General features: G+C 39.4%; 1 protein-coding gene across 6 annotated transcripts in view; it reads right to left on the reverse strand.

Annotated features, from left to right (window-relative positions):
* The window catches only part of TMEM245 (transmembrane protein 245), a 91,740-nt gene that overhangs the window by 65,392 nt on the left and 2,201 nt on the right, over positions 1 to 24,147 (reverse strand). For all 6 annotated transcript variants that reach the window (XR_014064271.1, XR_014064275.1, XR_014064276.1 and 3 more), the window contains exons 2-6: positions 17,774 to 17,891; positions 16,049 to 16,150; positions 5,524 to 5,640; positions 2,977 to 3,201; positions 1,659 to 1,828 (exon numbers count right to left, since the gene is read on the reverse strand). Coding sequence is in view for 3 of the 6 variants with exons in the window: in XM_081525964.1 (XP_081382090.1) it covers positions 1,659 to 1,828; positions 2,977 to 3,201; positions 5,524 to 5,640; positions 16,049 to 16,150; positions 17,774 to 17,891 (732 nt within the window). In the remaining 3 variants the exon portion in view is untranslated. The remainder of the gene's footprint in view (positions 1 to 1,658; positions 1,829 to 2,976; positions 3,202 to 5,523; positions 5,641 to 16,048; positions 16,151 to 17,773; positions 17,892 to 24,147) is intronic.

The following is a 24,147-nucleotide window of genomic DNA, read 5'->3' on the forward strand; positions in this document are numbered from 1 at the left end:
CACCTTAATTAGGGAGATACGATAAACATGTTGAAATCTGTGAGAAGTTCTAGATTCTTATTTAAAAAATTGAAAAAAATTAATAAGAACACAATAGGCAGGGAATTCCCTGGTGGTCCAGTGATTAGAACTCTGTACTTTCACTGCCAAGGGCCCAGATTCAATCCCTGGTCAGGGAACTAAGATTCCCACAAGCCACACATCACGGTCACAAAAGACACACACACACACACAATAGGCAAATTAAAAAAGAAAAATATGAACAGCCAAGAAGCAAATAAAAGAATGGTCAACTGTTATTTTTAAAAATTTCAAATTAAAACAACACCGAGATACTTCTTTTTACAAAACTAAAATGGACTTTCAGTTATACCATAATATCCAGTATTCGCAACAGCTCAAAGAAATGGGCATTCTCATATGCTGCTGAGGTGAGAATTAAAACTGGCAAACTTTCTGGAAGACGACCGGGCAATATATTAAAAATATGTATCCCCTGCACCTCCTTTGACTTCCTCCCCCTCACATGAACTGCAGATACTATTCTTGTCTCTATCTACATTTGCTTCATCCAACAGTGTTTTTCAACCTTAAGCCATGGACGGACCTGCTAAAAGTAGTCACCAGCCCCGTGATAAAGTCCAGCTTGACACATGGCACACAAAAAGGCGTTCTCGATCCAGCCTTGCCTGACTCTCCAGCTCTGCCTCCCACTAATCAACATTTCACATATCCCACCTTCCTCGTGTTCCCGAAGAAATCACTCTGTGGGAGTCTCTGTGCCCCTACACTGCTCCATTTACCCGCTCTTCTTGCCATGCCTCGCTAATAAACTCCTAGCAGTGCTTCAAAATTTGCTCTGGTATCACCTTTCCCACTGCTCATCAACAGTGAGTTATTTCTTGCTCAGTACTACCACTGTATCCTGTACACACCTCTCCCCTCAAATTGTAACAACGGCTTAACGCTTATACAGAGCTTCCAGTGTACCAGATCCCAGTCTAGGAACTGAACATGTATTAACTCACTGAACCCTCACTACCATTCTCTGAGATACACTTGCTTTTATACTTAATATTCATTGGCATAGAAAGGTTACAAAACTCATCCAAGGTCACAGAGCTAATAAGTAGCAGAACTGGGATCTGAATCCAAAGTTTGAATTCAGAGACCGTGCTCCTAACCACCAGCTTCTGAATCTGGCACAGCCTCTAAATTTTCATGGATTGCTGTCTCCCCACTAAAACAGAGCTTCTGTACCTAGTTTTCCAGGATTCATCTGGTTTTCCCTAAAACTTACGCTATCTGGCACATGAAAATTATCCAAAATTATTCACTGAACTGAGCTACACCTGGCTATATAATTTTAGGCAAGTCACTTAACCCCTCTAGATTTCAATTTGGTCCTTATAAAATGAGAGTTGAACTAGGTGCTCCTTTTCTCTCATTTTTAAGATGTAAAAATACTTACACAACACTTAGTCAAACTACATCTATCCCATCCATCACTCTAAACTTTAAATTTCATCAAAGTTAGACAATAAATGTGTTATTAGCAAGTATAACGCAAAAACTAATACACCATAAAATGGAATATTGTAGACAACGAAATACATAAACTCCATTTGAAAGCAGCTCAAGTTATGAAAATACAATACCTTGCTATCAACTTTTAACAAGAATTTTCCGAGCCCGATAATTGGCCACGGGGCCAGGGCTTCCTGCCGCTCCTTCAGGAAGTGCTCTATCACCCGCCACCACGCAGCGCAACGCTTCTGCAGGAAGTTCACAGCGCCAAAGTGAATAACAAGCTTTTTGAGTACCCAGACTATGAGGAAGATGAGAAATACACACACAAAAAAGACAGCGATTACAAACAGCTTCAGTTTCACATAACCTTCCTAAAACAGTAAAGCTAGTGCTAACATATATAGGGTTTTTTTTGCTTTTGTTTTTGTTTAATGGAGGACGGAAGGAAGAAAGTTCAAAATATTCCAGATTGATGGAACTGGGACACTTTCCATACAATCCCCACCTACCTTCTCTGTGAAGTCTGCATCCTTGAAGGGGTCAGGGATTCAAAGCCCATATAAATGTCAGATACCTTATCATGAGGATTTCACTGACTACAATATTGGCCCCTCACACTGTATGTTCCAGGATAAAGCATACTACTCTCTGACCTGTCCTTGTTGCTTTGGCTATTATAGCTGCTCTTGCCAAATTTTGTTCTTTTCCTTAGATGTTTGATGTATAGTGACCAGGTAAGTAGAAGGTATTCCATACACATCATAATTATAATAGTTTATACCCCCACAGGGTAACATTTTCATTTGTATTTCTATTTCTCTTCTTGATGCTCTGTACATCTGAATCTTTCACCAGGGTTCAGTAGAGACCAGGGCTGTTACAAACAGCTGTACACTACATGATTTCAGCAGGAACTACTAAAACTATAAAATGAAGGTACCCCTCTGCAATGGGGTAGCGTGGTTCCCTTTAAACAGGGGTTAAACCTTCTGTTAAAAGCCAACTAAGAAGGAGGAGGGACTAGAAGGAAGTGCTACTTATCTGTGAGGGTTGGCTTGACATTTGGACCCTAGATAACTGGTTCCAGCCACTATGATTTCCCTACCTCCAGGGAGCTCTGTGTCCTTAGCCCTGGCCTTGTAATGTAACAGTTCACAGTTTACTATTTTGAACCATGAGCTCAGTGTTACATGCCAGGTCAACAATTCCTTCATCAGCATTTTTAAACCTCTGGAGAGGTCCTAGGAAGAAACTTCCTATGGTCTCGAGAATAAGTCCAGGGTAATTACAGTTGTAAAAACTTTGTGGGGGGCCACCACGTTCACAGCCTACTCCCCCTTTTTATTTAAAAAGACAGTAAAATTATCTCAAACATAAAAAAAAAAAATCCACAAATTAAAGAAAAACATCTTCAAAGGCAAGACAAGATCATCACTAACCAATTACCTGCAATAGGCACTGGCAACAACTGTACAATCCACAGGTTTGACCAGATCTGGACTCCGACGATGGCCCAAAGGAGAGACACAAAGTAGACGTCACTAGTTTTCTTCTTCCTAAGAAACGTTCCAACTTCACATCTCTGTCTGCCCAGGGCGGGTGAAGGGGAGGTGGGTGAAGAAGATGAGGACAGTGTTGGAGGGGGTTCTCCCCTGTCCATGGTTTCCATCCCTGAGGAAGGAAGGCAAAAAAAAAAAAAATCACCCACATATGGGTCCACATTAATAAAGAGTAATATAGAGCAATTAGCTAGGCTAGCCTGGTTTAAGCCTTCAAGATGTACTAAGATAGCATGATTACACTGGGTTAAAAAAGAAAATAAGACCTGGATGTATGCTTGCAAATGTAATAAAAAAGGGTGTGGAGAATGATGTATGCTTGCAAATGTAATGAAAAAGGTGTGGAGAATTAACACTGACAGTGTTTACATCTAAGGGAGTTAAGTTTGTTGAGAGATAGGGTTACGTATGAGAAAAGGTTTATTTTTACTTTATACATTTTACACTGTTCAAGTTTTTTTTATGACATATTTATCATTCTATTCATATATATATAGCATTTAGATAAAAAAAAACCTAAAGAAAAACACATGGCAAAGTAACAGAATTATAATTACCCCATGAAAATTACTCAAACCATATAAAGCAATAAATATTAACATACAGAATTCTTTATTTAAAAATTCCTTCCCTTTTAACTTTATTGTAGATGTATTTATATGTGTTTCTGAAACAATATGGCTTTTCAGTGTCATTTTATCTAAATGGGACCAGCTGCTCTTACAAGAACCCAGGGCTTTGAAGCATATCTTTCTCTTAGAATGAGATATTAAAAAATAACAGGTTGATGGGGGTGAGGGATCTTCAAATATAGGATATCACACTGAATTATTTCATAAGGCACTGCTTTCTAACAATGCAACTACTGCTATATTTCCCTATTACTCAGAATACATCACAATGATGGAAATGAGTAAGATCCTAAAACCTATATTTTGCCTTCTATTAAAAAAAGTTAATAATAAAAGTATACCATATTTCTTAAAGTCTAGGTAAAAAACAAAAAACCATGGACACCCCTAATTTCAATGCCCTATTTGCCCCATTTTCTTTATACAGTTTTACACAGTTGTATCATTTTCTACTCAGAACCTTTCCCACTTTCTCCCTTCAGTTGAATGCCAAACCCAGGAGAAATAAGACCTTGTCTGTCTTGCTCTCCCCTCCACTGAATTCCTAGTGCAAAAAAATATTACCTGACATGTAGAAGGTACTCATTAAGTCTTTATTTTAAGAATGCCTTCCCTGTTATTTCATAATTTTCATAAGTAACCCCACAATAGCCCTGTGAATGCTTTATTATAATTTCCTTAGTAGTTTTTTTTTTTAAATGATGCTTAGCTGTGAGTACATTTTTACTACTGATATAACTAGGACCATGTTTAAGTCAGCCCATCTCAAGAAAACTAACATTCTACCCAGAGGTTTGGGGCTAAACACCAAGCTAATTACAATACGCTTCTGTTTGCTCTCTGAATGTCTTCCTAATTTGGAAACTTCATGTTGCTGGATGTGGCAGATATTCATAAGAATAGTAAGTCCATAACCAAAACATCATCCCCTCTCTATTCTAAAAACATAATGTGTAAGAAAAATAAGTTTTCCTACTACCCCAAATGCCTTCTTCTTAGCTGATCCCTTCTTTCAACACTTCTCTAAAGTGAGTTCTTCCAGGAGAGCTCATGAAAACAATTCCTTAACTCTCAAATCTCTGGCAGTAATGGGCCTCTTGGCACAGACAAACAAGGCCTTTACATTCCTGAATTCTGTGTGAGTATGGTATGACTTTAAAGCTGGTATAAAACTACTAGCTGGATCTCACAGGAGCTCTGTGTCCAAAATAATTAGAGGATTCTGTGGTAAGGGGAAAAGTCAATATACTAACAGCAAGAGGCATGCAAAGCAAACTTTAAGAACAAAAGCAAAAAATGCCAGAGAAATGAATAACTGGAAGATGGAAAATCAAAATCAAAAGAAAGAGATGGAGAAAAGGAACAATGACCAAAAAATACAACATAAAAAGAGCAAAATAGAACAATGGAGGAGAACTGACAGTTGTAGAAAAAATGGCAAATAAAAGGACTAAGTAGGGGAAAATATAGACAAAGGTAAATGCATCTTAAGAAAAGGAAAATAAAACGAAAGGATAGTGAGCAAGAATAACAAAAGAAAAATAAGAAAAGCCCTTTAAAAAAAAAAGGAAAGAATGAAAAATCAAGGTAAGAAACCTATGAAGATAAATAATTAAATGAATGAAAAAAGTGATACATGGGAACAAAGATAGAAGGAAAAAAGTGTAAAAATAGGAACCAGAGAGGAAAATGAAGGACCAGTAAGCAGCATTTTGTGATGCTAGTGTCTTTCCTAATTTTATATTCTATGTATAGTCCATTTTCCAGAATGACTCTGAAGGCATTCTCACAACACCAGTCACCTGCAGGCTGGGTAGAGGTGTGATCCTCGGTGCTTGATTCATACCCTGTGATAGAGATGGCCAAGGTTGCTAGAGTAGAAGCTGCCATGGAGATAACTTGTCCTGGTAACTCTGCTCCTGTAAAACAAGTATGCAATTACAAAACTTTTTAAAGGCAATAAAAAAAAAAAATGGAAAATAACTTGCAAACTGAAATACAGTCCTTAGTTTTCAACAGCAATAAAACAAAATGGTTATTACTGATCCACTAGACCAGTGGTTCTTCATCAAGAGACAATACTTAAAACTCAACAGTAAAGTCTGCTAAAAATGCAAGTTTCTCGACTCTCTCTCTCTCATTTGAGAACTTGATGCTGGTGCATGTGGAAGATAGTAGATATAAACACAGAATGCCACACTTGTACTTTAACTTCACAGGTTTATTTTAATGCACATCTCTGTTGAAAAACACTGCCACACCAAGTCTATGAGCTTCTTGAATGCAGACTTACTTTCCTTTGTATTACTAGCTCCTATTACAGTATGGAATAGCCCATGTGCGTACTAAGTCGCTTCAGTCGTGTCTGACTCTCTGAGACCCTATGCACTGTAGCCCACTAGGCTACTGTATCCATGGGATTCTCCAGGCAAGAATACTGGACTGGGTTGCCATGCCCTCCTCCAAGGTATCTTTCTGACCCAGGGATCGAACCCACATCTCTTATGTCTTCTGCATTGGCAGGCAGTTCTTTACCACTAGTGCCAATGGGAAGCCCAAAATAGCCCATACTTGTTTTCAATAACAACATTTCAGGACTGAATATGCAAATACATGGGTATCACACAAAATCATATACAGTCGATCCTTGACCTACATGGGTTTGAACTGTGAAGGTCCACATATATGTGGATTTTTTTTCCAATAACTATAATATCTGTATTTTCATTTTACAGATCTTTAACTAAGTATATCACAGGTGGAACTAGGATTTGAATTCCGATTCTACCCAAACTGTTTCAGCTTCCTGCCTTTGGGTGAGTCATTTATCAATTCCTTTGTTTTTGAAGCAGGGATAGGAGTTCACAGATATTTGGCTGCATGGGGGAGTTACTGCCCCTAACCCTGACATGGTTCAAGGGTCAATCGAATATCTATAAAGTCCATAATTCAACACAGGCAAAATCTACCACCTGAAAATCTAAAAGATCATCACTACCCTGTTTCACAATCTGGGTTCTCATGTTAAGTATCTAACAGGTAGTAAACCAAGTTTAACTTAGATCCAAAAAGAACATTCACTGGTCGATGAGGTCTGTCTTGTTATGGTCAGCCTTTAATTTGCTATGGCAGACAGCATAGACTAGATCACCTAACACCGGTTCCAGTGTGCTTTCCTGTACCCTAGAGACTAGAAAGCTAAAGACTGTGTTCCTTGGACTCCTTTGCAGCTACTGTTTCACCTGTGATGTAGTGGAATACCAGTGCAGGCATACGTGTGCAGACTTGGAAGCCCTAAGTGACTCACTGTAATTTGGAAGCTTTCATGTCAAACACAGTCATGCAGACACATGGTTTTCCTGCAGGAACTTAGCAGAAGTTCCAGAGGTTCTGCTGTCTGATTTCTGACTCTGTGGCAAACAGCAGCAGTAGCAACACTATGTGGCACTTCTGCTCAAACGGTCCTTTGGTGCTGTTGAGCATTTCTTCTGGTTGCATTGTTTCTGCATGTCAGGTCCAAGCTTAAGTGTCTGATCTGTCCAAAAATTCTGTATGTACAAATTCTTTATGCTAACCAATACCTTTCTATTTAGACTAGTTGGCATGAATTCCACTCATTGTTCTTAGTTACCAAATCATACATATGCCCACATTCATACAGCTGGGGCCTTTCAGTAGGCTGATATTCAATGTGACAACATAAAGTTCTGCCAGGCCAATGAAAAGAGCCATGACTTTTAGAAGGTCAGAGAATTACAGCTCCAGATAAACTTCACATACCCAACAAATCCAAGGCTGGCCACCTCCCAGAGGTAAGCAGGCCATGCCTGAGATGGCTCTTTAGTAGATTCAGCCCTCAGGAGCAAGAGCACTCATCTTGCTCAATCACATCCTACCCCTCCTCTAATAAATGTTTTCATAACTTGAAAGAGGCTTATTTTTAGGCAAATCAAGAGAAATCCAAAGTTATGATCTGGGAAGAGAGCATAAATTAGATATCTGGATTGGGACCTATTCTCCTGGCATAGGTATCTAAAGTGCTGTTTTGATGCCAATAAGAGAACAAGGGCTGAGAGAGAAAGACAGTGTCTTTCATGTCTTACATGTTTCCATTACTCACTGTATTGAACGCTGAGAATAAAAAATACAGACCCCGCCCCAAAGGAGTTAGGTGAAAGAGATAGCTATTAATCAAAGAACCACACAAATAAACAAATGTATACAAATTATGATGACTGCCATAAAGGAAAAATACTGAGTATTTTATGACTTCCTAACTGAAGAAATCTCAGTTACTCTGGAAAATCAGGAAAAGCCTTTCTTTAAGATATAAAAATGAAGCTGATATACAAAAGATGAGGAGGAATTAACCAAAGGAAGGTATAATCTTTTAGACAGAAGGAAGCAAATAAGAAGGCTGTAAGTGAAGAAGCTGGCATGTTAAAGACAGTGAAAGGTCAGTGGGTCTGGAACACAGAGATGGCAAGTCAGATGATAGAAGTCACAGAAGACCATACTAAATGACTTTAGTCTTTATCCCAAAGGAGCAGGAAAGCACTGAAGAGATTTTTTTAATTGAAATACCATTGAGATAATTGTAACATCACATGCAGTTTTACAAAGTAATACAGAGAGATTCTGTGTACCTTTTATTCAGTGTCCCCTTCCCCACCATGGTAATATCTTTTAAAACTGTAGCACATTACTACAATCAGAGTATCAGCATGGATACAAGACACAGAAGTTTCGTCACTGCAAAGATCTCTTACATTGCCCTTTTATGACCACATCTCCCAACTCTGTAAATAATCAGTTTTAGGGATACAAAAAGATTAAAGAGGACCAGGAGGAGGTACAGGAAGATGCATTATTGCAACACTACAGGCAAGACATGATGACAGCATGGTCTGCAGTGGTTAACAGGGAAGAAGCTGGGAAAGTAGCTACATTGAAGAGACAAGGGATAGTCAACGATGACCAGATGTGGTGATGAAATAATAAAGGATTCAACCATGATTCCCCCAGATTCCAGATTATGATCAGACAGACAACATGTGGGGAAAATGGATGGAGATTTTAGATATACCAAAGTGCTTTTTAGACTGTCAAACAGAAATCTTTAACACAAACTGATTACACCAGAGACATCTTAGATTCTTAGGTGCCCACAAGAGACTTCTTGGGCTCCACTTAAGGGCAAAGGTTGGGAACACCTAATGACTAATGGCCTGGGACAGCACAATAAAGGGAGAAATGCTTCCAGTCAAAACTCGAAGAATTCTCTCGTAAGACTGAAGACGAATCCCAGATCCTCAATTACTACACCTACCCTTCACAAGTGAAAAAGATGAAGTGGTGACTCATCTTTGACAGACTGAGAAGTCGTCCCTTGATGGTTGCTGCTGCTGCTGCTAAGTCGCTTCAGTCGTGTCCGACTCTGTGTGACCCCACAGATGGCAGCCCACCAGGCTCCCTCGTCCCTGGGATCCTCCGGGCAAGAATACTGCAGTGGGTTGCCATTTCCTTCTCTAATGCATGAAACTGAAAAGTGAAAGTGAAGTCGCTCAGCCGTGTCCAACTCCTAATGACCCCATGGACTGTAGCCTACCAGGCCCCTCCGTCCATGGGATTTTCCAGGCAAGAGTACTGGAGTGGGGTGCCATTGCCTTCTCCGTCCTTGATGGTTAGGTAGCTCCAAAATAACAAGATCATTTTACACTTCCTCAAATATGGGCTTTTAGTTTAGCTGAAAAAACCCACCCCATTTTGGCATTTGTACATTGGTATATACTTCTCAACTTCCACTAAGCATTCAGTCGCCTTCTCAAGTGGCTCAGTGGTAAAGAATCCGTCTGCCAATGCAGGAGATGCAGGTTTGAGCCCTGGGTAGGGAAGATTCCCCTGGAGAAGGCAATGGCAACCCACTCCAGTATTCCTGCCTGGGAAAGCCCATGGACAGAGGAGCCTGGCGGGCTACAGTCCATGGGGTCACAAAGAGCTGTACATGACTCAGCAACTAAACAACAACAACAAGCATTCATTCACCAAACAGGTGACTAGGCTATGTGCTGGGATGAGAGACTAAGACCGTAGTCTCAAGCTCAGCCCCACACTAAACTATCAGTTATGACTCAGCATGTTAAGCACTAAGGTAGATGGAAGTGTAGAATATTTGGGGGAGCATCAAGGAGAGAAACCTAACCCCTGCTTGGGAGGTCAGGGAAGAGTTTCCAAAGGGACTATCTGACAAGAATGGTAAAAGATGCCACCCTTGAAATCCATTTACATAAGTTAGCCAGATAAAGATGACAGAACAAGGTTATCTTGTGGGAAAACGAAGAAACTGGTTTCTTAGAAGACAGAGGTAGAAAAGTTTTCCTGGAAGACAAAAAAAACCCAAGTGTAAAGACACAAAGGCAAGAACAAGCTGAGCGTATTGTTCAGAGAACTCTAAGTCTAATGAGGATGAAACACAGGGTCCAATGTTAAGAGTGGAGAGACAGGAGGATGCAGGAGGAAAATGGGACCAGAGGATGGAAGGGCTCATACTGACTATGCACAGAGGCGGGACGACTCAGTGACTGGGATCACAAGCGAGGAGACAAGACTGCCCAGGTTCAAACCGCAGGTCTATTCCTTATTTGTCGGATGACAACAGGCAGGTCACTTAGGACCCAGGTGTCTCAGTCTCTTCAAGTGTCAAATGCAGCCTATATAAATTCCTATCTCATGTGAGAATTAACTGAAACAAAACATAAAAGAAGGCTTAGAACAATGCCTAGTAGGCAGGACTTAACAGAAACTGACTCAATAAATGATACTATCATCACCATCATCTATATCAAAACTGTTGGCTTTAACAGGATAAACTACAAGCAAAGCCACAAGCACTCCTGTGGTATTTGCCTGCACCTCTCATCCCCTTTCTGGTTTCTATTATAGCCATTTCCCTAAGTCTTATCCCTACATTTTGAGACCTCCACACTGAGTTTTACAAAACATCTTACATACAATTGGCACTAAAAAGCTTGAGGAAAAGTTAAGACCAACAGATTAAATCCTCACAACTATGGCTTAAAAACTCTTTCTTCAACTTGCTGATGTCACTAAAATATACAATAAATATTTAATAAATCTTAGCTAAGTTAATGAAAACAATGCAGTATCATCTTAGTTAATACACAAATGACTCAGCAAGGTTTTAGAATGCCTGAAACTTCACAACGGAACAAAAGGAACAGCGCACAGAGAAAATCAACAGATATTAAAATTATGGATCTAAGATTTGGCAACTGCTCTTACTCATCAAATAGATATGTACTTTAATGACTTTCGTCTAGTAATATCCTTCTGCACTTTAAAAACCACAAGGGTTTAGGCAGAGAATTGATAAACTAGACAGAAGAATGCCAGGACCGAGAATCTAGGCAGTCATGGTACTGGGAAAAAAGCACCGGCTAAAAATAGGCTCACAGACAGAGGGAACATAATCTTGAGACCCAAGGACTATAAACAAAGAAAGGAAAGAGCATCCAAGGTTTCAAGTGTCAATCCACCCAGGGGCTGGGCCAGTATTAACTGGAGGCCCAAAGAGCAGGAACCCACACAAATCTAAATAAGCAGGCCACCCACATTAGCAGCCGAGCACCAGGGGACAGAAACTCATAATCTGATATATAAGAAAAACACCGTATGTTCAGATATCTGTAGATATGGCTAAATCAACAATGGGCAGAATAACTGCTTTTTTTAATAATAGAGGGAAATATATTTGGAAGCCGGTCTAAATAAGGAGAAACGTGATCTAATCTGTTCTCTTTCACAGAGCTAGTTGAAATTTCCGGGAATACCTCCAGATGCTTACTGGAAGGAGGCCCTTTATATCAAGTAAACTCTTCCCAGCATGTAAATAAAGTTCCCCTTGAAGACGGCTTCTGTTTCCATCACAAGTGTGGAAAATACATCTCCTCCTCAATGGCTTCTAGTACCACTTCACTGTAATAAGGGCTTGGATATGGACCACTAGGAGTATCTCCAGGTCTGCGTAACTGAATTGAGGAAGGAGAGATAAGCAGTAAGAAAATTTAGTCTGCTCTTTTTTTTTTCCAATTTGGGCTTAACTGGACAAAACTTGTTTCTTCATATCACATGCTATCCCAAACAAGGCGACAAGGAAGGCTTCCTTATCTAGATTATTTCTGGTCACTCATAAACAATGAGCAATCCCAGGAGGAGCAGGTCCAGGTGTAACTGCCTGTACATCTCATCCTGGGTGTCCAGGTATTAAAGATACATCTTATGCTTGTCTGCCTAGCTGCTGAAGAAGCACTTCTCATATTCATAGTAAATGGCCAACTTTCTTCATCTGTAAAACAAGTATGGTGGTGGTGGTTTAGTCACTAAGTCATGTCTGACTCTTGCGACCCCATGAACAGGCTGTAGCCTGCCAGGCTCCTCTGTCCATGGGATTCTCCAGGCAAGAATACTGGAGTGGGTTGCCATTTCCTTCTCCAGTAAAACAAGTATACTTTTAAAAAAATATATTTATTTACTTATTTGGCCCCCTCAGGTCTTAGTTGCAGCCCGCAGGACCTTTGTTGGATCATGCGGGATCTTTTCTTTGGGCTCAGATTCTCTAGTTGTGGCGCACAGGCTCTACTTGCAGAGCATGGGCTTAGATACCCCACAGGATGTAGGATCTTAGTTCCGTGACCAGTGATTGAACTCGCGTCCCCTGCATTACAAGGCAGATTCTTAACCACTGGACCACCAGGGAAGTCCCACAAATATAATACTAATCACACTGGAGTAGTAAGAAAATTAAAAGAGATGGCAGGTTTTATGAGCCAAACAGGGCCTCATCCACAGGAGACAATACTGCTCATGCTCCTCTTTTCTCACAGGCCCAGGGAACACACCAAAGCTGGATTCCAGGCTTCTGCCAAGTAAGACTTCAGAGACCCAAGAGGCAGAGAAGCTAGGTGCTATACCTGTGGTGAGCCACCGGGGCCAACACGAAGACTGAAGGAACGGACAGGTACAACTGAGGGTGAGAGCGATAAGCGCTCAGCTATCAGTCGATACTTTTTCAGGCTGGCTGATGACTGTCAGAGGTGGACGGAAAGGACACTGGGGCGGGTGAGAGCCAGGGAACGGGATTCCTGTTCCAGCGCTAGGGGTCACCTGTGCGACTATGGGCAAGTCAGTTAACCTGTTATTAAATGTCTTCACTGGAAAAAATGTAGATACTTATTTTGTAAGGTTGGGGAGGGGGGTTGTTTTGTTTGTGGATTAAAAAAGGTAGTACACTGGAAAATACGATAAATACTTAACATTTTTCCCCTACGCTATCTTGGGGTTCCAAGAAATATCAAGTAAGCGCCCCCAAGGTCTAAGAAAAAAAGCACTGAGCAGGGCCCCCGGGTTCAGAAAGAACCACTGGAACTGACTCAGAAACGATCCGTAAGAAGAGTTTTCTGGATCTGGACCCTAAACAAATTCATGCTTTGAAGTCTGGTGACATCCAGAGGATTAACTCTGTGAATCCAGTGAACCACAGATTGTAAAGCAGCATAAGATTCCAAGCTCAGAAGACACAGAGAAAAATGCTTACAGAGGTGATGAGGATACAAGAGCAAGTCCTACAATGGGGCAGCAGAAGGAATAAACGCAGACGCTGGCAGTACACTGAGGCATCCCCGCGCCTAACTAGATTACAGTGACATCTACAGGAGGGAATGGACTGTAGAAAAGAGAGAGGTTGTCCCAATATGGCCTGAGTTCTGATGCCTAAAAAAACAAGGTTCTAGGGGCAAGAGGGAAAAAATATACAGAAATTCAAAAAAAAAAAGTTAGACAAATGTATTTTATGATGAGGATTATCTACACTAGAAGTCCATAAAAGGATTCTAAATCAAAAATAACCTATTCTTGATTAGGCTGAAATGAGTGAACAAAACAAGGAAAACCGACATTTCCAAATCTGCTCTCAACATTTTTCTGTGTCTGTGATTTCCTTTCTTGTAACAGGCTAAGATACAAACACCAGAAATCTGGTTTGCGGAGTCGCACACAACTACCTAGGTTTATGGGGGAGGATAATAATCACACAAATAGTCTATTTTCCCAAGCTCAAAACTTGGGTCTTAGAAACTCTGTGCTCACAGCTCCCTAGGCTGCCATCACCAGCTGACTAGAATTTGTATTCAAGAGAAAACCCATCCGAAACCCTTGGTTCTAGCTACTTTATTCATATAATTGCAATAAAACACTTACTTAGCCCTGGACAAAAGCAGTCAAAGGGACAAAATTGTACTCAAAATAGTAAAAAGAGAACTATCATATGATCCAGCAGTTTCACTTTAGGGTATACATCTGAAGAAAATAAGAATGTTAACTCGAAAAGACATGTACCCCCATGCTCACTGTGGCATTGTTTAGAATAGCCAAGATACAGAAACAACTTAAGGGTCCACTAATGAAAAGAAAGAAAGAAAATGTGATACACACACACACACACACGAATATTATTCGTCTATAAAAAAGAATGAATCTTGTTATTTGCAACAACATGGATGAATCTTGAGGGCATTATGCTAAGCGAAATGAGTTAGAGAAAAACAAATACTGTATGACCTCACTTATATGTGGAATCTGAAAACAAACAGCAAGCTCACAGATACAGAGAACAGACTGGTGGCTGCCAGAACTGGAGGCAGGGGGTGGGAAAAATGAGTGAAGGGAGTCAAAAGGTACAAACGTCCAGTTAGGAAATAAATAAGTCACAGAGATATAAGGTACAGCACAGTGGCTATTGTTAATCTTAACTAACTAAAGTTAATCTACCTTACTGTAGATTTGAAAGTTGCTAAGAGAGTAAGTCTTAAAAGTCCTCATCACAAAAAAAAAAAATTTTTGGTAACTACATAAGGAGACAGATGTTAACTAGATTTAGTGTGGTGATATATACAACATGGAACCATTGTTGTACACCTAAAACTAACATAATTACATATGTCAAATATACCTCAATTGGAAAAACAATGCCAGAAGGAAAAAAAACAAAAGGAAAAAAAACTGTCATGAGGTTAAGCAGAGCTGTCTGAATCACTGCTAGGGGAAAGGAGAAAAAGGGAGACTAAGCTTACCAGAAGAGCAAGTGGAAACCACCAAACTTTCTACAGTAGTTGCCGAAACAGGAAGTTTACTTTGACAGATAACCACAGGAAGGCAGGTTGAAAAAAGAAAACTGAGATAGCAAAATACAAAATAAAATAGAATCTTTCCTAGTTTCCACTGTCACAGAGATAAGTCAAATTTCTTTGTTTCAGGTAGTTATTATAAAATTCTAAACAAATATTTATGGGCAAAAGATGTTTTACAATTGCCAGACATTACTCAACTATCAAATCAAATAAAAAAGGGTGATTTAATTTTAAAAACTTCTATAAAGTGGCTGCACAAATACACAAAAGTGCCACAAATAGCCCCGTGATTAGTATCTTTAACAAACTAGTCTAGATAAAGGTCACTCGCAACCATTTTGCAATCTCAAAAATAATCTTTAAAACAAGATGGTACATTCAACATTGTAGTGGGAGTTGCAGCCAGAGCAATGAGGCCAAGATAAGAATAAAAGGCATTCAAATTAGAAAAGAAGTAAAACTATGCAGAGAAACGACCCTACATGTGCAAAATCCTAAAGAAGCCACAAAAACTATTCAAGCTAATAAACAGATTCAGCAAAGTTGCAGGATACAAGATCTACAGGGACTGTAAATATTCATAACCTTGGATTTGGCATTGGTTTGTTAGATAGAACACAACATGTGGAAATTAAATGACATATTTCTGATTAACCAATGTATCAAAGAATAAATCAAACAGTATCTTGATCCAAAGAAAATGGAAATACAACACATCAAAACTTATGGGATACAAAAACACTTCTAAGAGGGTAGTTTACAGCAAAAAAAAAAAACCCCTCAAATAAATAACCCAACTTTATGGCTATCTGCTTAATGGGCACAGGGTTTCCCCGCGGGGTGATGAAAATGAACTAGATGGAAGCAATGGCTGCACAGCACTGTGGAATGTACTAAATGCCACTTTAAAATGGTTAACTTTTATGTTACAGAATTAAACCACAAAAATGCAAAAAGGGGGGTTGGGACATGGTTTAACTATCTAAAATATTTTAAACAAATTTATTTTCTGTTCAGAAAACACCACCGAAATAAAGCAGTTCATCACAGCATGTTTTTAAAATAAAGTTACTCTCCCAAATACTTCTTAAGAATAATATTAACAGTATGCCATATTTCTTACCAGAAGACTCTTTTCCATTCTGTTTTTCATAGAGTGTGCCCACAGACATCAGGAAAACAATAACCAGGAATACTGGAATTCTCCATGAGCCAGCCAAGGATGCTGCAAATTATTAAAAATCAACGTTTAGTGAAATAAAAACCTAGCCACTTGCCTTTAAAAGACTCAGTTTAGTAGACTGACAGAACAATTTGGCAAAATATGTGAATAACAAAATAGTTTAACAGGGAAAAAAAAAAATTTTTAAAGGCCACCAGACAGCTGAAACCTCAATTCAGGGCTCCTCTCAGGAAATGCAGCCCCGCTCTAAAGAATGAGGATGTGCCAGTCTACCTTTTTAAGGGGCATGTTTCCTGAGGAATCAAGTCCATTCTAAAGTACATTCAGGGTTTAAGACTATCAGGCCCCCCGTCTAGCCCCAGAATGACCTGCAACAGGCACAGAACCTTAAATCATGGTGTCTGACTTGCACTCCTGAAAATAGCTGGGTGTGAATTCTACCTCTCAAGAAAGAGTGGAATGGCCCAGAGGGGCATGCAAAAAGCTTTAATGTAACCTAACAAGTGGCCAAGGATCAAAAGCCATTTGCATTTCCCTGAGCTGGTCTAGAGCCTTAGGAACATACCTGCCAGTCTCCCTCCTCTACCTTCCCCAAACTCAAAATGAATCCCAACAGATATTAGGGGATCTTGTTGAGAAATTCCTTTAGCATTCCAAGTCAGCAAGCTAGAAAGTTATGCTTTGTTCCTTATCAGATTCTGAGCAAAGACATACTTCCAATCAACTCTAGTTTTTTTCCTAACAATGTGTGTGTGAGTCACTCAGTCGTGTCAGACTCTTTGTGACCCCATGGACTGTAGCCCACCAGGCTCCTTTGTCCCTGGGATTCTCCAGGCAAGAATACTGGAGTGGGTTGCCATTTCCTTCTCCAACAATAAGCAGCTCTAAAAACTACTTCTAATAGGCTATCTACTACTCTAGGTTACAGAATTTGTTTTTAAATTAAAACTTGATGTTTCCATATACTAAGACTTAAAGATAAATCAGTCCCTGAAAAATCACTCTACAACATCCTAGCAGCCTCTCAGCTAACAGTGAAGAGTCTCAAATAACAGGGAACTCATCACTTTGAACAGCTCTGACACTGATCATCCTTTATGTTAAACAGAGTCATGTCTCTCTGAAGCTACTCCTTGCTCTGACACTTGCCCCAAATGGTTAGAGATCTGTTTAAACCACTCTTTCACAGAATCCTTCAAGTACGTGAAACAGGTTTCCATATTTGATATCTTTCCATCTTCACCTCTCCCCTCCCCTGTAGCCCCAGTGCTCTGCTCTTATGGAGAGTTAAAATCTTTGGATCCCTTAATAGTTCCTCTCACATGATTTTGAGCACCTCTTATCATTTTTGACTGCTTATCTATATCTTCAAGTGAGACACTCAGAAACAGCCGTGATAGTCCAAGTGTGTTCTACTTTTTAAGATATATCAATATTTATTCTTAAAAGAACTTTTTGAAAATGGACATTCCATATAATTAAAAGTAGATATCTTAAAGTATAACATTTTCATTCAAGATTAATGACTGTTTAAGCCAGAACATTTTCAAACGATTAAAGAATTTTAAATGCAACACATAAAACTTCAAAAAATTCGCTTTGATTCACATGGTCAGCCGCTGCTGACCTTAAGCTAGACTTTCTTAGGAAAAACAACAGACCCACCTAAATGAAAAAGCAATATAATCCAGACGGGAATTGACATGGCTCTCAAGTAGCGTTCAGTGCTTGCATTCCACTTGAATGAAACAGCCAACACATAGCCAACTACCAAGGTCCAGATCTTAAATAAATGAAACACAGACACAGCTGTAAAATATATACATGTTAAATAAACACACAGTTATACAAAATCTGCAAGCCCATCGCATGAGAGCTGTGGGAACAACAGGGGTGACGGCTGGTGGTGCTAACAGAAGAGGGCATAGGTCCTCCTCCTCTGCCTTGATAAATCAAGTTTTCAAATGAACAGGTTTGAAATCCCATGCAGTGATACTAAATATCTTTAACAAAAAATACATAAATATAGTTTCATTTAAGTTCAAAAGCTACAGCATGCATAAAGATACTTAAGATATTCAATTTTGAAGCCATGGATTTAAATTAAGAGCTTCACCTTGTGGAATTCTTAAACGTTTTCTCTATAGATTAATGTTCACAAAAGAAAAGAAGAAACAAATGGGAATTCCCCTGACAGTCCAGTGGTTAGACCTCCACACTTCCACCCCTGGAAGGGAACGGCGGTAGAAGGGCCAGGTTCGATCCCTGGTTGGGGAACAAAGGTCCTGAAAGCCTCACACAATGGCCAAAAAAGAGAGAGAGAAAGAAGGAAGCTTTCCAAAAAGAAGCAGGTTAAAAGATTCAATTACAACCTATGAAAATATGCCCGTTACCACGAAAAGAGCTTTTTGAAAGCTAAAAAGAGGGCAGGCAGCTGAAGTGTGACCCTGCTGAAATAACCTAGGTAACAGATGGCTAAAACCTAGTCCAGAGTTACACACAGTTGAGGAAGTACAGCTGAAAAAAATATTACCAGAGGAAGAAACAGGAAGACTTGAGAACAGAACAGGTGAACCAGAGTCCCCTCCTCAGTGTTTCCCTACCCTAAAACTAAATGACTCCAAGTACCCACAAACCATCAATGTAGCTGACCCAGAAACTCGCAAATAACCTCATATTTTAAGAGAACACACACAAAAGATGGAAATAATACATAAGCTAGAACAAATGCAAGCACCAACATTTTATTAAAATAACTTGAACCTTGAAAAAAATATAGACAAATTAAAACAAACAAACAAAAAAAGGACTTTAAGCTGTAACCCAGAGAATGAAGAAAAAGGAACTGATATGGTTACTACAAAAGACAGAAAAAAACTACCTACTTTATTTTGATCATCTCTGAAAATACCCTTCAGGTCTAAAATATGTTTACAGCTTCAGGCTTGAGAATTCAGTTTTGGGACCTTATTAAATAATGACAAATTCTGAAAAAGGGTAAAATGTAAAGAACCTCACCATAGTCTAATTTAGGACCATGAAAAATTAACAAAGTTTCAATAACTGGGACATGGTTAACTCTGAATGATTCACTCAATAAAATGTTATCCAACCATTAAAGCAGGCTTTTTAAAATCAAGACTACATACCTTGGAATATTCCTAAGATATTATTAAGGAAAAAGCAAAATACAATAAACACATATGACAGGATTATATCTATTTCATGGGGGGAAGGAAATGTACTAGTAAGTTGTATTTAGGTGATAAGATTTTGTTTTTCCTTTTTCAGTAATTTCCCAGTTGTCTTTAATAAGCACTAATTCTTTTATAAAGAAAAGGACATTAAAATATTCTTCTTCAAGCAACTAGTAAGATTAAATATTAAAGAGATCTCAAGTCCAAGATGTATGAGCACATAGGAAGTGAGCCTACAGGTGCCTCAAAAAAGTTCAAGCTTGTAGGACCACACAGATTTAACCCTGGGAATTTAGAGAGTTTTGAGATAGGCTGGTAGAGCTCAGAACAAAATCAGTGTGTAACAACAATACACTTATATAGCACTTACCATGGGCTAGGCTTTGCTCTATATTAACACATTATATACATGAACTCACTTAACCCTTATAACCCCAGGAAATAAGTACTGCTATCATTCTCATTTTAGAGATGAAAGAAATTGAGACTTCAAAGAAGTGACGTGTTCAAGGTAACACACCTAAAAAGTGAGTCAAGATTAGAACCTGGGGATTTGGGTCCAGAATCTACTTTCTTAACATTAAGGAGAAAAAAGGGTAGTGCCAGAAAAATAAAGAGGAAAAGCCGCTCCAGTATTCAAAAGGGAAAATAAAAACAGTTGATTTTGATGACTACAAATTGCTGAAATTTTCTTTAAAAATGATCCTCGGCAAATGAATAGTCCTCAGAGGTATGTGACACAAGCATAATCAGTCCTGTTTATTAAACATGCAGTCAGTAATTTAGATGAAAGACTAGAAGGCGTACTAGTTGAACTTTCAGATTACACAAAGTTGGGGATAGTGAATATAAATGATTCAAAAAGATACTCTGAAACTAGAACAATGGGCTAACCAAGTAAGATTAAATTTAGTAGAGAGGAATGCAAAGTTTTGCTTTTAGGTTCAAAACTCAGCTATACAAATACAGAATGGGAAGAGACTAGCTCGTCAGAAGTATAACGAGTGTGAATGCCTATTAATCAAAGTACATTAGGGAAAGTGTTTCAGTGACTTGTACTATCAAATCACCTGGGCAATAAAATTCAGAGTGCAAAAAGAAATGGAAATTACAATACAGGAGATATAGATACGGGGGGGTGCAGAATTGTTCAGCTTAGGAAAAGAGAAGGAAATAACAAGATTCAACAGCTATCTTCAAATAGCTGGGGAAATGTTATCTGAGAGAGGCAACGCAATTTTCTGTAGTTCTGAGAGCAGAAATCACAGGTGGAAACTAGGAAGCAACATATTTCAGCTTAATATAATGAATTTTTCTAATAAATTGATTGAGAGCAGGAGGAGAAGGGGGCAACAGAGATTGAGACAGTCAGATGGCATCATCGACTCCATGGACATGAGTCTGAGCAAGCTCTGGGAGATGATGACGGACAGGGAAGCCTGGTGCTGCAGCCCATGGGGTTGCAAAGAGTCGGACACAACTGAGCAACTGAAAACGACAAATCTAAAAAGGAAATAAACTACTATCACTAAAAGTCTGAGCAAAAGCTGATGGGGAAGACCAAGTAGGAGAATGTACCCTCAGTGAGAAGCTGAACCAGAGGATATGCTTTCAGATTTTAACCCTATGATACTTTTCAACCAGTCTCTAACAAGTTTTTGTTTCTTACCTGTATTCATAAGGAATTTAGTATCACTTGCACAGCAAGGAAAAAATGAGAGATTGCATACTTCAGATTTTTTAAAGGAAACTCAAAGAGTCGGACACGACTGAAGCAACTTAACACGCACGCATGCATGGTCAAGTCATAGCCCTAATCAGATCATTGTTTCAGATACTTCATTCTCCTTTAAAACCATTTTATTCTAATTTGAAAACTCTGTTCTCTTCATGATGTGGCAACTTAGAGTCAAGAATATTTTATAATCAAAGTCTTTACGTGAGAAAGAACCTAAGCACTGGAAAACTTTCCTCCTTACTGTTGCCAGGCAAGCAAAACACACCTCGAAGTGGAATGGAGTAGGCCTGGCCAGCTGGCTAATGTACAGTCCCAAAGAGCCTTGCTGGCAGTACTACCAAACTCTTAGGATCTGTAAAACTGAATATCCAGGAACCCCGCACGCGTGCTAAGTCACTTCAATCATGTTCAACTCTGCGACCCCATGGACTGTAGCCCACCAGGCTCCTCTGTCCATTCCGGTATTCTCCAGGCAAGAATACTGGAATGGGTTGCCATGTCCTCCTCCAGGGGATCTTCCCAACCCAGGGATCAAACCCGTGTCTCTTATGTCTCCTGCATTGGCAGGCGGGTTCTTTACTACTAGCACCACTTAGGAATTCCCTGAGCAGGTTCTTTAAGCTCTCTAAAATGAGGATGATAATTAGACATCATTCAAGATAAGCCAACACTTCATACAACTAGGGTTGAGTAGCCCAGAGATGGATCCTCTTTTGTTCAGTCCCAAAGCAAGCTACTGAGAGAGTTCAGTTTAGAATTTACACTCCTATCTTTCAGCCACTGTTCTTTCCACTTTATGCTTCTTTATAAAGTAAAATGGAAACAATGCGATCAGAGGCCATGGAGAAAACAAATCCATTACTCCTGCAAAAACTGCAAATGTCTTCAAATGTTCTAACAATTCTGAACTAAAGGAGAGAGGAACACCCAAAAACACTCCCAGCAAAGAAAAATGGTGGAGCAGGAAGGCTAACTTTTTAGATTTATCTTGACAGCTCTACACCAAGCAAAGATGACCAGGCCTCTAAGGACTGAATTATACCTGAGTCTGGTGCAATAGATGATTTTTTTCCCCCAGTGTTTAGAAATCACTAAGTCAGTACAGTATTTGAAACTGTTTTTCTTTAACTGCCCATATTATAAACGATGAGTATTTCACTTGCAGATAGGATGGAGTATTAGGAGAAGAAAAGAGCTAGGAGACTGAAGGAACCCCAGAGTAAGGGGAACAGAAACTGAATGGGAAGGATAAAGTGGTAAGAAAGGAAAACATGGGTACTGAAGACACGACAAAGGAAAACGGGATAGGACTTGGAAATAAACGAACAGGTGAAAGGATAAAAGAGAGACGACTAAGACTTCTAGACGACAGGAATTCAGGGGTCTCTGGGGGAACATCTGTGGGCAGTCCAACCCTGATATTCTTCTATTTTTTTCCCTAATAACTAAAATCAGTTTGTACTAAAAAAAAAAAATTAAACTAAAAAGTGTTCCTCCACAACATACTGGAGGAAAATGTTTTAAAATCTTTAGTGAAGGACTTGATGACAAAAGGCCTTCAACTGCTGATAGGTCTGTTGAGTAAGTACCATTTTCTGAACGAACAGATCAATCTCGAAATCTTCCCACCTATGAAATCCATCCCTCTGACTTCACATGACTATCGTGAGAATGAAATAACACACATGAAAGTGCCTACCAGTACATGGCAGATGCTCAAAAGATGGATCTTAAATGCATGAACTGTCGGCTCTCCAAAATGTAGATTTGTTTAAATTCACTTTTCTTTCTACCTCTCCCATACATACCTCTCCCATCCGTATTTCTCAGCAGCAGCAGCTCAAATTTTCAGGCTGTCTAGAAAGCATCAAGACTCTTTTTTTAAATCACAGGCAGCTCTGCTTGGGCTCACAAAACCAAACCATTGTGAACTATGAGATAGAAAAGTCAGAGAGAGGGCAAGCTGCCCGGTCACAGGACCGGCTTTCACTTCATGTCAGGCCTTAATCAGCACTTGCGACAGAGAGCTGAGGGCTCCCTGTCTCTGCTTCCCAGGTACACTTTTAACTTTTAGCTCACTCCCATCCAACCACCTGCTCCAGAAGACTGCTTCAAGAAACAACTCAGATCAACCTCCAGGCTCTACTCCCTCAATTTAGACCCCCCACCACTTCCTATTCTCTTCTAACTCACTCATTCTGTGCCTTTTATAATGGGATTTTTATCCTTTCCTCCCATCACTTTAGCTAATCAGCTAAAATAATTAATTGCCTTTATCTTCCTTCCCCTCTTCTAATCTAGCTAATCTTGGTCCTTACTTCTCTTCTGCTAATCTACAACCCATACAAAAATTATGTAAATAAAATATAAGGAAAGAGTTTATCGTCAATAAAAAGATATTCATATCTATATACATTAAGCTTCAGGCACTTTTTCACAATTATTCAATTCCTCATCTCTTTCCACTATCTGTGAGTGACTGGGTCAAATGCCCCAGTTTCCACTAGTTATGCCAAATGTACCCATGTATTCAATTCTAACTTCACTATGAAAATACAGCATTCATATATGTTAGGCCTTTCTTTCCTAATTTCTTACAGTTTGGTGGATACACTACTTGATCCTGCCTATAGTAATTTACAATATACTGTAGTATCAATAGTCAAAAATGTTAGCAGGATCTATAAGTATGTCTGAATTTGACAAAATTGAATTTCTTGAGGATAGGAATCAAGTTATAGTAATCTCTGTATTTCTTAACAGCATATAGTATTCTGCTTTTTATGCAAGGAGCATTCAATCAACTTAATTGAAATTAAAACAAGGTAAAGGAGAAGTAACGTCTAACTGCTGCTCCATGAATGTGAACCTTGGATTTGTTCAAAGTCTGAGTGCCTTTGGGACAGTCACAGTCTCAGGACCTCAGAAACCTCTCCTGGAGAGTGGCAGGCAAGAAGACAATAAAGAGCAAAGTAACACTAGGATCACTCTCACCTGACAATCTACCCAGAAAGTGGGTATCACTTTTGAAATTGAAATAACCAAGCTTCTTGGAGGCCAAGGATTTTGTCTGATCACAAAGCAGTTGCACACACAGGCAGCGT

This window comes from Giraffa tippelskirchi, chromosome 1, assembly GCF_054371585.1.
Source record: "Giraffa tippelskirchi isolate mGirTip1 chromosome 1, T2T-mGirTip1v1.2.pri, whole genome shotgun sequence".
Taxonomy (NCBI): domain Eukaryota; kingdom Metazoa; phylum Chordata; class Mammalia; order Artiodactyla; family Giraffidae; genus Giraffa; species Giraffa tippelskirchi.